The sequence below is a fragment of the Sitophilus oryzae genome, unplaced genomic scaffold (genome assembly GCF_002938485.1).
Source record: "Sitophilus oryzae breed Bouriz unplaced genomic scaffold, Soryzae_2.0 scaffold_1718_pilon_pilon, whole genome shotgun sequence".
Lineage (NCBI taxonomy): Eukaryota > Metazoa > Arthropoda > Insecta > Coleoptera > Curculionidae > Sitophilus > Sitophilus oryzae.
In genome coordinates this window covers 361,900-375,332 of record NW_022146411.1, presented here as the reverse complement: position 1 = coordinate 375,332, position 13,433 = coordinate 361,900, and the positions used below count along the sequence as shown (strand labels likewise).

Below are 13,433 nucleotides of genomic sequence, written 5' to 3'. Positions count from 1 at the left end.
TAAATTTGAAAAATATTTATTAATTCGAAATATATTCGAATTTCGAAATAAAATTTTGAATATGGTTATTGAGTAAATTAATTATTTTGTTATGGATTTTAGTAGTTAATTTTGGGAAATTAAATGGCGCCGGCATTTCATGCGGCGCGGCGCCCCTCTTGCTTTGGCGCCTGTGTGCGCCGCACACTTCGCACGCATGGGCGACTTGGCCCTGCCTCTTACTTGTTATTACCACTTATAGCGTTGTAATCGGTACATCGATAAATAAATAAATAGCCCATAATAACGCTTAGAATAATACTAATATTAATTAATTATATATACTACTAATATTATATAATTATATATACTAATTAATTATATTATTAATATAATGGACTAGTTTTTGCCCATATGTAATAAGTAAAATAAGCTATAAAACAAATAAATCAATTAATTACTAAAATATTAGATATTAAATTAAAAATAAAACGTAAAAATCTTTAAAAAATGATATAATAAATATATTTGTCAGGCCGACAGCAAAGTCGACCTGACGATGGAGATAAATCTCCGAAACCGGTCGTCGACTGGCTGTTCCCTTCAGTCTGATAAACTTAATGCAGAGAATAAGCCTATATAGTGTGACCAACGGATCTGTAGCTACGGGGTATCGGCAGGGGAATGCAGTTGTAAACAAAACACGCCCAATTTCATTCATAAAATAGGCATGGGCGTACGGTGTTATATGAAAATAATGTGTATCATAAATATAATACTCAGATTAATAATTTTTTTCAAAAATCTTTATGCTGTTTGAATCGTTACTGTTGAGTTAGCAGATAAACACTAAAAGCTTTTATTAAAGCTCCCTTAAATATTTTGAATCATTATATTATCGTGTTGTTAATATAATAGAAGAAATAATTACAGCTGGGGTTGGAACCTTTGGTGTTACGCAGCAAAATAAAACACTAAATCAGTACAATACACCAAAACACTTTTAATTTTACACTGGACGCATGTTTCGCTAACCATGTCTGCCATCAGCAGATGATCAAGACTGAGTCTTGAGGTATATTTATTTATATATCTGTACTAACTATATTTTTTTCTATAATACATAATTTTAGATATAACTATTTCCAGCAAAAAAAAATCTTGAAAATAGTTAACTTTGGAAGCGCAAACAAAACATAATTTTACTCATCAGTAGATCTGATATTGCCTATTACACCAGATATGGTATCGCTCCGCCAGCAGTTTTTAAAGGTTAGGTCATTGTCTACCCATATGTTACATCCAAATAGATAATACTTGGCTATATTTTCGAATTTCGCGTATATATATTTATATCTCTCTCTGCAATATAATGGGCCGCTCCATTAATATTTATCTGTTATTTTAACATTTACGCCAAAAAAATTCATTTGATTTTAATAACCCCCTAAGCGTTTCCCTGCAAAAGGAAAATTCGATTCTTCCTGCAATTTTTGCAAAAGCTTTCTAATTGTGGGGACGAGTTTGAATTCGAGATAAAATCTATTTATCAAATTCCTGACCACTTCGAAAAAGTCGTTGAGCTTTTCGACAGCAGTCTCACGTGGTCGTTTCTTTCCAGAGAGGATATCATTTTATCGGGGTTAGTTTTCAGCCTTTTTTTTATCTTCTGTGTGAATTTTTTTATAGCCGATACGCTAACTCCGGTATAAAGAAATATCCGCTCAAGTTTACGTTTAAGCGGCAACTCAAGCGAACTCTCTGTAGCTTCTTCATCGCAAACCCTATTATGAACACAAGGAAATACACCAAATGAGATTTCATCCACGTTATTATTAACTTACCTATATAAATTAGCTATTATTTCTCTTGTCTGACTATGTAGCGTCTTACCCTTAACAAATTTATTCGTTTTAAAACACAAATATACGATCAAACTTGATATTAATAATTAAAAACTACGAACGAAAAACATTATAACAAGATAACAAAACAATAAAACACAACTTAACTATCAAATATACTAAAAATATAGGAATAAAGTTTAGGATAACCGGTATAAAATAATGAAATAAAGTAATAATGATCAAAAAAATGACACCGCCACTGGATATTTCAATAGTATTCAATATTCCTACTCTTTTCAGAAGAGACCGTGAAGTTGGGGATAAAGCAAGCGAATAGGAAAGGCGTAAAAGCCATGGCAACCGCGTGGTAACAAATCCTGTGACGTACTTGGCCAATCATGTTCGATGAATAGGCGGCCATGCGCGGCGATGCCGGTTTGCCAATGATATCGTTGAAAAATCTTCAACTTTCATAATAAGCAGATTATACAGAATGAAAGAAATAAGTTATTAAATAAAACATATCGAACAATATGAACTACGTTAAAATTCCTTAATAATATACGTCAGAATATATGCTAAACACATTATATATAATAAAAATATATTAAATTTATAGTTCATGTCTGGTAATTTTGCAATTTTATAGATAAACGTGGCAATATCGATTTTTTTTTTCTCGCATTCCTTCCGTAGCTTCAGATCCGCTGGTCAAACAGTATGTAGGGTTTTTTTGGCCCCTTTTTCCGCTTCTTGTAGTTTGTTTGTTAATAAATATATTGTTTCTCACTTTTAAATTAAGATTCATCTCATCTTAACATCACCACATAGCGGCGCTATCACCATCGCTTGTCACTCAAAGTTGATCACGTGCATCGGAAATTGTTTTGCGATTAGTATAGTAGGATTCGCTAGTTGGTACCTTCAAAATTGCGTTTTTGAAGGCGTTGCATCTTAAAGGAACTGGAACCTTTGACCACGCAGTTCATTCTTAATTTTTGGAAAAGTAAAAAAGTCGCTATATAGGACTTGAGTTTAATCATCTGCTGATGATGCTAACATGGTCAGCGAAACGCGCATCTAGTGTAAAAGTAAAAGTGTTTTGGTGTATTGTGGTGATTTAGTGTCTTATTTTGCTTAGATGGGGACTGTAAGGAGGATGGTTATAGGTGGAGGATGATTTGTCGTAGTTCCGGCAAACAAATAAATGCTCCAGATAATTCAATAAATGTCTCAATCAGCAGTAACAGTTCTTTGATCTTTGAGAGGCATTGTCGCTAAGTGACCTGCTTTTGAGACAAATGCCGCGAACATCTTTTTGGAAACACTTTTTAAGAGAGTTTTTGGCTCATATCGAAGCACCCAAACAGTCGATTGACGTTTACTTTCGAGTTCATAAAAGTAAATCCAAGATTCATCACCACAATACTGTATATATCACCACAATACTGTATATATTTTTGAATTTCCTGCTTTAAACCGGTGTACAATTTTTTGACACCAATTGACTCTAATTGCTTTCTGTAATTGCTTCCGTCAGCAGATGCCGTATCCAAGAAGAAACTCTTTTTTTTTAAATTCTTCATGTAAATGTTTTGAATTGAGAGAACTGAAATGCCCAACGATGCTTCATTTTCATGATATCTGACATGTCGATCTTCTTGGATCATCTTACGTACAGCATCGATGTTTTCCTGGGTGACTGCCATTGTTGGTAGACCTTTACTTGAATCGTCGTTAAGACTAATCCGTCCACGTTCAAATTCTCCATACCAACGAGAAATTGCCTTCTGATGTGGTGCTTTGTTGCCGAACAAGAACCAACTCGGCAAGGCATTCTTGTTGACACAACTGTCTTCGAAAATGGTACAAAATTATTGGGCAAAAAATTTCTCGACTTAATTCCATTTTTTAACTGACACGTCAACTTCAAAAACTCAGTTTAGGCAGAGCTTTAAATGAAGCGGCCTAAAACTTTGCCATTAAGTTACCTTAAAACGCCAATTTATTTAGACTAGTGATGGGAAAACCGATTAATTTCAATAATCGAGTACTCGAGTTTCAAGCGATTGCAATAACCGAGTGATCGGTCGAGCGAAACATCCCTCGTATTTAAAAATACGGCTTTTCGCCCGTCCCTTGTTGTAAGTACTCGTTAATTCCAAGCGCCAAGCAGTAAGTTGCGTGCGCAGGGCACATATTCTTTCGGTGATGAACGGCAAGTAGCAAGCGACGAGCTATTCGCTTGATCGCTTGATTTAGTTTATTTCAAAGCATTGTCGATGTATGTCGTAACATTTGGCCATCAGATACGCAACGGATAAATATATATACGGCATCGTATAAATTTGCTACCTGCAATGTATGTAGAAAATTCGATCGGCTTTTTATCGAGTCACATTAAAATCGGATTTAAATTTATTTTATTCTAGGATCGCTTGTAACTCGTCACTTGCATCGCTCGTTCATAATCGAGCGATGTCGATTATTTCAATATTCGAGTACTCGTGCGAATTTTCGCTCGAGTTATCCCATCACTAATTTAGACATTTGATATATGTTGACAGGTTCACAACCTACTATATTTCTATATACAAAATATAAAAGACAACCCTTGTTATATTGGGTCACTCTCGAAAGTATATTTGTACAAACTATTTATTAATCTTATTTAAATATTTGTTAAATACATTTTCCAAGAAAAATATTTCAAATGGAATATTTTTTTTATTTTAATTATTTCACAAAATCAAACAAATTCATTTTAATACAACTATACCTATAGTACATTGTTTTTAATTAATCCAGAAAGCTATATTAATATTACGCTTCATGATTTAGTGGCCTGCCTGTGCGTTTAATTTTAGTAAAATAGCTTTTTATCAGTGGCCATTAAGTAAATATTGAACGGATATTGTATTGGTTCCAATTATCAATTTGCAATGTTTTGTTGTTCGCGAGCATCTGGTTTCGGACAATATAAATGTTTTTGCAGTGAACTACGTGATGTATCCTGTCGTTATTTAACTAGAATATACATAAAATTCGAAATATATTTTTATTTAGATGACAGCACATTGCACGATATAGCCATTTCGGTAATTACTGTTTAGTGTTATTACTACTCTTACCTTAACGATACCAATCAATATATATTTTTTAATTCTGGAGGGACGCACCACAACTCAAATATTATAACATAAAGGTAGGTAATCTATCCTTTTATAATCTTCTCTTATTTTTTCTTTTCTTTAGAACAAATTGCATAACTACAAAGTTAAAATATAGCACATTTAAATAAATTTAATATTATATCCGCTATAATAACATTCCTTTATTCAGGCGTTTCGTAAGCATATGCATTTTAACATTGTGACTGGGCACCGAGCCATCTAAAAATATTAGACGCTTTCGTGGTCCATATTATGCTTAAGATTGTACATTGATTTTAATGTCAAAAATTGTTGATCATTCAACTATGTGTAACAGCTTTATACATAAAGAAGTCCCTTAAAATATTCGCCATTAGAGAAATTTTTGAGATGCGTAAATACTCAAAAAACTAATAATTTGAAAATTTGATAAATATACAGTGTATTACATACCGAGTACAGAGAAGTGTGGAGAGTTTACTAAATCTCGAGGCAATAACGATATCTTTCTTCCGAAGATATAAGAAATAAGATTTAAAAAAAATATCAATCTAGAGTGCCATTGGCTGTGTTAGAAACACTAATTTTTGATCAAGGAGCCTTGGAAAAGTAGATTTGATAGTCTAACGATTTCCATGTCTTGTCCGGTTAAAAGATGGCCAAATCGTATTTTTAATCATACCTCATTTTTCAGCAGAACGGGGCGGGGGTGGCTCATTAGTATATTTGGAAAAAGCATTTTTTGCGAATAATTTGGTACCACACATTTGGCATTTCGAGTCAAATAATTGTCATTATGAACCGCTTGTTACAATTTCAAATAAACCAGACGCAAAAATATCAAAAGTTGACATATCATAAGTCATTGTATTCAGAGTGTCATTTTCTAACACAAAAATCAAACACAAAGGGTGTCATTTAAAAATAAACAGTTGTAATAATTTCCGGTAAAACAGGAAGTGACCGAAAACAATTAAATATGTCAATCAATCCTGATTTATGTCATATACAAATGTACCAAATCTCATTATTCTTGATCTGAAAAAGTAAAAAGAGTTATAAGGACAAACCACTCAATGAGAAATGCCAGAATTGAGAAAGAGCCGGTAGAGTAGATAATATTTGATGAAGTTTTATGTTATTGTTGGCCTATGTTGTATTGGCCTATTATACCCTTTTTGAATCACATCTTCGTTATGCCCTTCCATTCTGGGGTACTTGCTGCGCAACAAAATTTGATTGTATTTTCAAACTTCAGAAGAGAGCAGTTCGGTATTTATTGGGACTGAACAGTAGAACTCACAGCCAGCATTTCTTTAAAAATTTCAAAATACTGACTCTTTCTTCTTGATTCATTTTTGAATCCGTTTGCTTAATCCGCAAGCACATATCTGCTATTCCCGAAAGGCTATCTCATAACTATCCACTTAGGAATGCGGAGTACGATCTTTATGTGCCAACCTCAAACTCAGAACTAGTTAAAGGCTCAAGACTGTACAGGGTGGTCGGAATTGGTCTGTTTTAACAGAGAAAACCTATTTCCTGACTAGTTAGAGCAAAACCGACATAGATGTCATGGGTTCGATTTCTGAGACACGTTTAATAGTATAAACCGCCTGTTGATATGTTCACTGCCAACTGAAATATGGGGTCTTTTTGAATTACTATTTTGAAAATTGCCCATAACTTTTGTACTGCGCGGAATAATAAAATTTTGTAAAGACGTTCTTAAGGCACTTTTTTAAGCACAATCCAGTGGCGTAGTCAGTTTTTTTCTATGCTTGCTCTTTTTGTCAGAAATAATAAAATATATAATTTTTTAAATGGAAATCATAGTTGGCTATGAACTTAAAAAAATGCTGGCATTTAACCATTTCGAACGATATAAAGGTATGGATATCTATTTCTAAGAATGAGAGAAATATTAGGTTTTTCATCTTTATATCGAAGTGTGCCTTGATTTTCTGTTGAACTAGTTGTCTAATTATTTTTTATCGCAATTTAATATTTTATATTATTATTTATCTGCGTAATTAAAGACTTTTGAAAAGGTAAATTAACATTCTATATTAGTTTTAGTAGTTACAATTGAAATCTATACAATAAACAAAGAACAAAGCTAAAAAGCGTATTTTTTGAGTAACGAATATAGTTTTCCAAAAAAAATCATCTAAGATTTTCAAACTGAGCACCTCTTTGTCGAATACATAATAAACATCTTTTGCGCACAGAGTTACAGCGATTTATTAGGCGAACTGGTGTAATAAGTCCAAAAGCTTGTCTAGTAGCCTTCTGCAATTCTTCTCTCGTCCAATGATTCTTCTCTTATAATATAAGGTCTTTTAATTTCCCCCATAAAAAAGTCGAAAGAAGTTAAATCACAGGACCTAGCAGGCCAAGATATGGGGACCTTTGTTCCAATCCGATTCTCTCTAAATTCTCCATTTAATGGCTTTTTAATTGTAATTGGTAAAACTAATATAGAATGTTGATTTTTCTTTTCAAAAGTCTTTAATTTTGCAGATAAATAATAATATAGAATATTAAATTGCGATAAAATATAATTAGGCAACTAGATCAACATAAAATCAAGGCCCGCTTCGATACATAGATAAATAACCCTAATATTTCTCTCATTCTTAGAAATAAATACCCATAACTTTATATCGTTGGAAAGGGTTAAACATCAACATTTTTTTAAGTTCATAGCCCCAACTATGATTTCCATTTAAATAATTATATTTTTTATTATTGCGGACAAAAAGAACAAGTATAGAAAAAAACTGACTACGCCACTGGATTGTGCTTAAAAAAGTGCCTTAAGAAAGTCTTTACAGAATTTTATTATTCCGCAAAATAAAAAAAGTATGGGCAATTTTCAAAATGGTAAAAAATTCAAAAAGACCCCGTATCTCAGTTGGAAGTCAGAATATCAACAGGCGGTTTATGACATTAAACGAGTCTCAGAAATCGAGACCATGACATCTACGTCGGTTTTGCTCTATCTAGTCAGGAAATAGGTTTTCTCTGTTAAAACAGACCAATTTCGACCACCCTGTATAATGCCAAAAAAATGTACAATCATCTGCCTTTGAATACTAAGTCGCTTTCATTCTTTCCCGCATTTGTGGCAAAGCTCTGAAATCATACTTACTGGAGACTTTTTTGTTGATGTTTAATTATGAACAATTTTGAATTTTAAAATTTTTATCATCTCACACACTGGTCAAAGGTCGAGTGTTTAATATTTTATAAATCTTAAAATTGTATCCATTTACAATTTTCCTATTGTAAAATTTTATTGATACGCTTTTTTGTGTTCTGCAATTGTCCATGTATGTTCTGTTTGTCATTTTAATGACTTAATTTTTTTTTAATTGTATCATTTGTATCGTATATTTTTTATTATTTATATATTTTTTGTGCTTTTGTTTGCTTTGTAAATACTTTGTCGATGAAGCTATTTTGGCTCTTTGTTTTGGTTGGGCGTTTTAGCGTTATTTATTTATTTATTTATCGGTATGTGGCAAAACATTATTTATGTATTTCTCGATTAAATACTAACACCTGCTAGAACTATAGTATAAAATACATTAGACGAAAGGGTATATTTCCGTTTATATTTATTCTGGTTCGCCGAATTATTACAATTATATAAATTGTTTACAAGTAGTTTACAACGTTCACACGCCCCGCTAACTCTATTCTTCGCCGTTGCATTTGGAGTTTAGCATTCAAACAGTAAATTAACGGCAAAAAAAAATTCTTTCTGAACGGTATGAATTGATTACGATTTAATTGCGCGTTCTTTGTTTGAACCGCCGCGGCGCGGTTGGCGCTTCGGCCGCAGTCCGAAATTAGCAGACAATTAAATATTTAAGTTAATTGAGTGGAAAGAGTCCGCGCCGTTTCGATTAAACCGCAAAAACAGTCGAAAATTCGTTGGCGGCTAAGCATTTTAAATTTTGCGATATAAATCGACAGCTCGGTCTATTTCGGGACCTAAACCGCGTGTTTTTCCAAAGTGGTCAAACCTACTTTTTTATTTTTTAGATAAAAAAAAACAAAATCTGGTATGTTATTATATGACATAAATCGGGATTGATTGATGTATTCCTTTAGTTTCGGTCACTCCCTGTTTTGCCGGAAGTGACTACAACTTTTGATTTTTAAATAGTCCCATCAGTATTTTTTACTATATTTGATAGAAAATGACATACTGAATAGAATGATATATCATACATGTCAACTTTTAACATTTTCAATTAAAAAATATATATATTTTAAATTTGAATCTAGAATGCCATGGCTCTGTTAAAGATATTAATTTTCAATTAAGTAGCTTTGGAAAAATAAATATGAACCTCTAATGTCATTAGTGTGTTTTCCTGGCCGGTTAAAAGATGATCAAATCGTATTTTTAATCATAACTTGTTTTTTTTAAGGGAACGGGTGTGGCTCATTAGCATATTTCGTCCTATTGCTGCCAAAAGTCACTAACTAACTAACTAACTAACAAAAGGCAACTACTAACATTTTTCCGAACAACCAAATTCAATCACTAACTATGTTTTGAAGCGGAGAATCGATTGCAAAAGTCATTAACTACGATTTCTGGCTATTTATGTTTTATTTTAATACCGAATAGTTACTAACTATAACATCTTTATGCAATGCAATTCATCTTTAGACGCACTTTTCTCGGAAGTAATAAAAAGTAAGTTAGTGACTTTTGGCAGCAATGGGACGATTTAGAAAAAGTATTTTTTCACGAATAAGTTGGTATTTTGAGCCAAACTGTCGTTAGGTTTATTGCCGTGCCACACGTGAAATTTAAAATACTATTTTTCTAAGTAAAAATGTCAAATATTGGCATATGATATGTCATTCAATTCAGAATACCATTTTCACTGAAGTAAAACGAAATTGTTTTATTATTACCGAGAATTATATGGGCAAAATAAAAAAAAAAATAATATTAAAAACGCATTGCATAAATAATGTTTAAAATTTAGTATTTAGTTCAATTTCCTTCCATAATGAAACGAAAAAAAAAGTCTTATTCAAATTGACATAGTCAACTGGTTTACTTGTTTATAATAGAAAGTTGATTTGGGATATTTATACAGGGTGTCCCTGAAATAAGTGCAAGTATTTTAATTGGTAGTATAGTTCAACCACAGAAACACGCCTATAAGGTTTTTTTCGCGAAAAAAAATTGAAAATTCGAAATTTTTTGAAAATTTTTTTGGAATTTTTTTTAGTTTTAGTTAAAATTTTAGTTAAAAAAAACATAATTTCTTGATAATGTGGAAACATAGGTATTAGATTAAATTTACAAGAAAGAAAATTCAGAAAAGATCCAGTGGTTATCAAAATTTTAGCAAAAAATCATTTTTTTTCGAAATTTTCAAAGTAAAATAACTCCGTTATTTTGGATTTATTTGAAAAACGATAAAGAGAAAAAATGTTTCTTTTATCGAGATCTACCACCCCTTAAAATACTTGCACTTATTTCTGGGATATCTTGTATAAAGCATATAGAGTAATATTTAAATATAGATCTAGACATAAAAAGATATTCTAATAGATAACACAACACTGGAAATAGTAGAAGAATATATATATATTTGGGACAACAATCAACAGAAGAATTAAGTTAGCTTGGAATACGTAAAAAATAGAGAAGATGCGACAAAAGACTCAGGTAATAAATGCCATCCCTCAGGTGGCAATGAGCAGGACACTTGGCCAGAAGAACGGATAACACATGGACCACAAAAATTACAGCATGGTACCCAGGAGAAATTAAGACCTAGACCTAGAAGAAGACTAAACCTGAGATGAGACCATGATTATTAGGAAATTAGCAGGGATAAATTGGGCCCAGATTGTCAACAATACACAACAAAAAGAGTATCTAAATATGTTTGGGATAGAGGACAAGGGAGGCTACACCATAGTTGGAAATGGTTGAATAAGCTGAAAATGATGATGATGAGGATGAAATGTCTAAAAGCAAAACTGTTAACCGGAAATATTTTACCCTATTATTTGGGATAGATTATAGATCATATATCATATTTGGGACTTTACTATAGATCAAATAAGAAATTAACTAAACAAAAGTATAAAGCTGGTCCCACACGATGTAGCAATGTAACCAACGTTGGACACATGAACATTTGCTACATCGTGTGGGAGACCCACTTGTTACTTGAATTGCAATATTGTCAAAACATGTGCCAAATGTTGATTATAACGTTTTAACCAACGTTGGACGCATTATATAGGTGCGGCTTTATCAAAAAAATATTCTAATAACCGTATTATGTTTTTAGAATAAGGTATTAAAGCAACAACAAACTTTGGAGCAGTATATTAACTACGGAAATTAATATGTTCGGAAAATTGTAATCAATTACATATAAATATAAAAAAGATCTAGAAAAAGTTTCCCAAAAAAATTGACTGAAAAGAGAATTACCCGAAAAGAAATTTCACTGAATTAAAATTGAGAGTAACAAAAATTCAACGAAATATCGATTTTTGGTAAATGATTAAGAAAAAAATAAACCATACCACATTCAACTGTTTCTGTCTGCTATTTTCACTGACAAATTCGTCTGCCATTCCACGTGTTTACACTTGGATGATAATAAACAATGAATAATGATAACAATGGCCTGCCAATGAAAATGATCTAACAAGTATGAATTTTTTCGGGCAACTTTTAAGTTCGGTAAAATGTGCTTAGTGGAATTACCCTCGGAATTACGTTTTCAGACAATTTTCCATTAGAACAATCTTCGGTGATATGTTTTCAGGCAATTTCCCTTCAGTTATTTGTTTTTGGGCAATTATCTATTTACGATAAAAAAAATATAACTTACCTGTGGTTCAGACATCAGAGTCTCATGAAGATGGTCGCTTGATTCAAGTGATCTTTTGCGGATGCGTTGATGTTCAAACAAGTAGAATCCTTTTAAGCTGCCAATCTGAAAGTAAATATATAAATATAACATTTTATTTCAGAATTGTTATTTGTATATTTTAAACAATTCATTAAATGTAAGTATTTATATTTCTTTCGATAGGATACTAAAATTCAACTTATTTTCTTCAATATAATTGAAGAAATGCCAGTATATTACGGTAATGTGTCTTGTAGTAAATTATATTAGGCACGAATAAAAATTTGAAAGAGAACAAAAAGTTGGGCACGAAAAATACATCTTGACATGTCAAATCTATTATGTTGTTGTTTGAACACGCTTGTTTACGAGTAAGATGCCAGTGAAAAGCGTTTGTCTATGATCCAAGAACCCAGTGTTTTATATAAAAAAATATTGTGTTTTTAATATTTCCCTGTCAAGAGAGACATATCCAGATTTTTAATTAAAGTCTGTTCAACGAGTCAGGAAAGATTTGGATAGTTAAAATTCTTATTGGAATTAATATTTTTAGATGACTTCTTTTTATTTCTCTATAACCAATAATATACATTAATTTCCTATGTTAAAGTGATAATAAAACTCGAATATTTTGGTTAATTATCAACTACATTTATGTCTAAATTCTGTTAACTAAATAAATTAATAATAAGAGGAAATAAAAAATATATCGAGGTAAAATGTGTGCTGAATAAAATATTTTAAATAAAGTTTGTGTAACGGAATCTGCAAAACAATGTCTTCAATTTAATAATAAGCCAGAATCAAATTTCAGATCCAAAGTATAAAGAGAAGTAAATATAATTGTATTTTAGGTTTACTCTTCAACAAAAGTCAAACAACATTTTAGAAATGTATCGAAAATTTCCAAGAATTCTGAAGCGCTAAAGACAAAGTAAACATCCGACTAAAATATTACCTCATTTTAATCCCATTCGAGATTACCTTTTGGAACTTTCTCCCTTTGAGTGTAAGTTTATAAATCTTAAAACGAGATTAACAAATATATACATTTCTGTTTAATTTGTACCAGGCCATACATTGAAATAAACTCAATATTCGGAAAGTAAAGTAAATCTATGTTAAAGAAATTACTTTTGTATCTGAAAAAAATATAAAATTTGTTAGAAGGTGGCAGACAATGTATCACATCAAATTTCAGTTGTCCTTATACTACTACCCGCTATACGGGGCGATCAACAATGACTGATACTGGGTTAAAGAATTGTAGGATTACCTGATGATGGGTACCGATGTTAAAATAAATTATCGATATTTTTTTTATCAATTTTGTCGCTTTTCTTTATCCTCTTGAAAAGTTACAAATTTTGACTTTGTTACTAGTAAAATCAACATATCTTTCAATGTAAAAAAATCGTACAAGTGCGAGTTGGACATGTCAGACTCGCCCACCGAGAGTTCCGTATAAATTTGTAGGTACATATTATAAATAGACTTTAAATAAACACTAAACTGTATTCGATTATCACGGTAGTGTCTTT

At 31.7% G+C, this 13,433-nt stretch overlaps 1 protein-coding gene across 1 annotated transcript in view; it reads right to left on the bottom strand.

The window, feature by feature from the left end:
* LOC115881411 (furin-like protease 2) overlaps nt 1–11,973 on the bottom strand; it is a 664,870-nt gene extending 652,897 nt beyond the window's left edge. Inside the window, exon 1 of the mRNA XM_030898870.1 lies at nt 11,872–11,973. Within this exon, the coding sequence (XP_030754730.1) occupies nt 11,872–11,886 (15 nt within the window). The 5' untranslated portion in view covers nt 11,887–11,973. The remainder of the gene's footprint in view (nt 1–11,871) is intronic.
* Nucleotides 11,974–13,433: the final 1,460 nt, after the last annotated feature.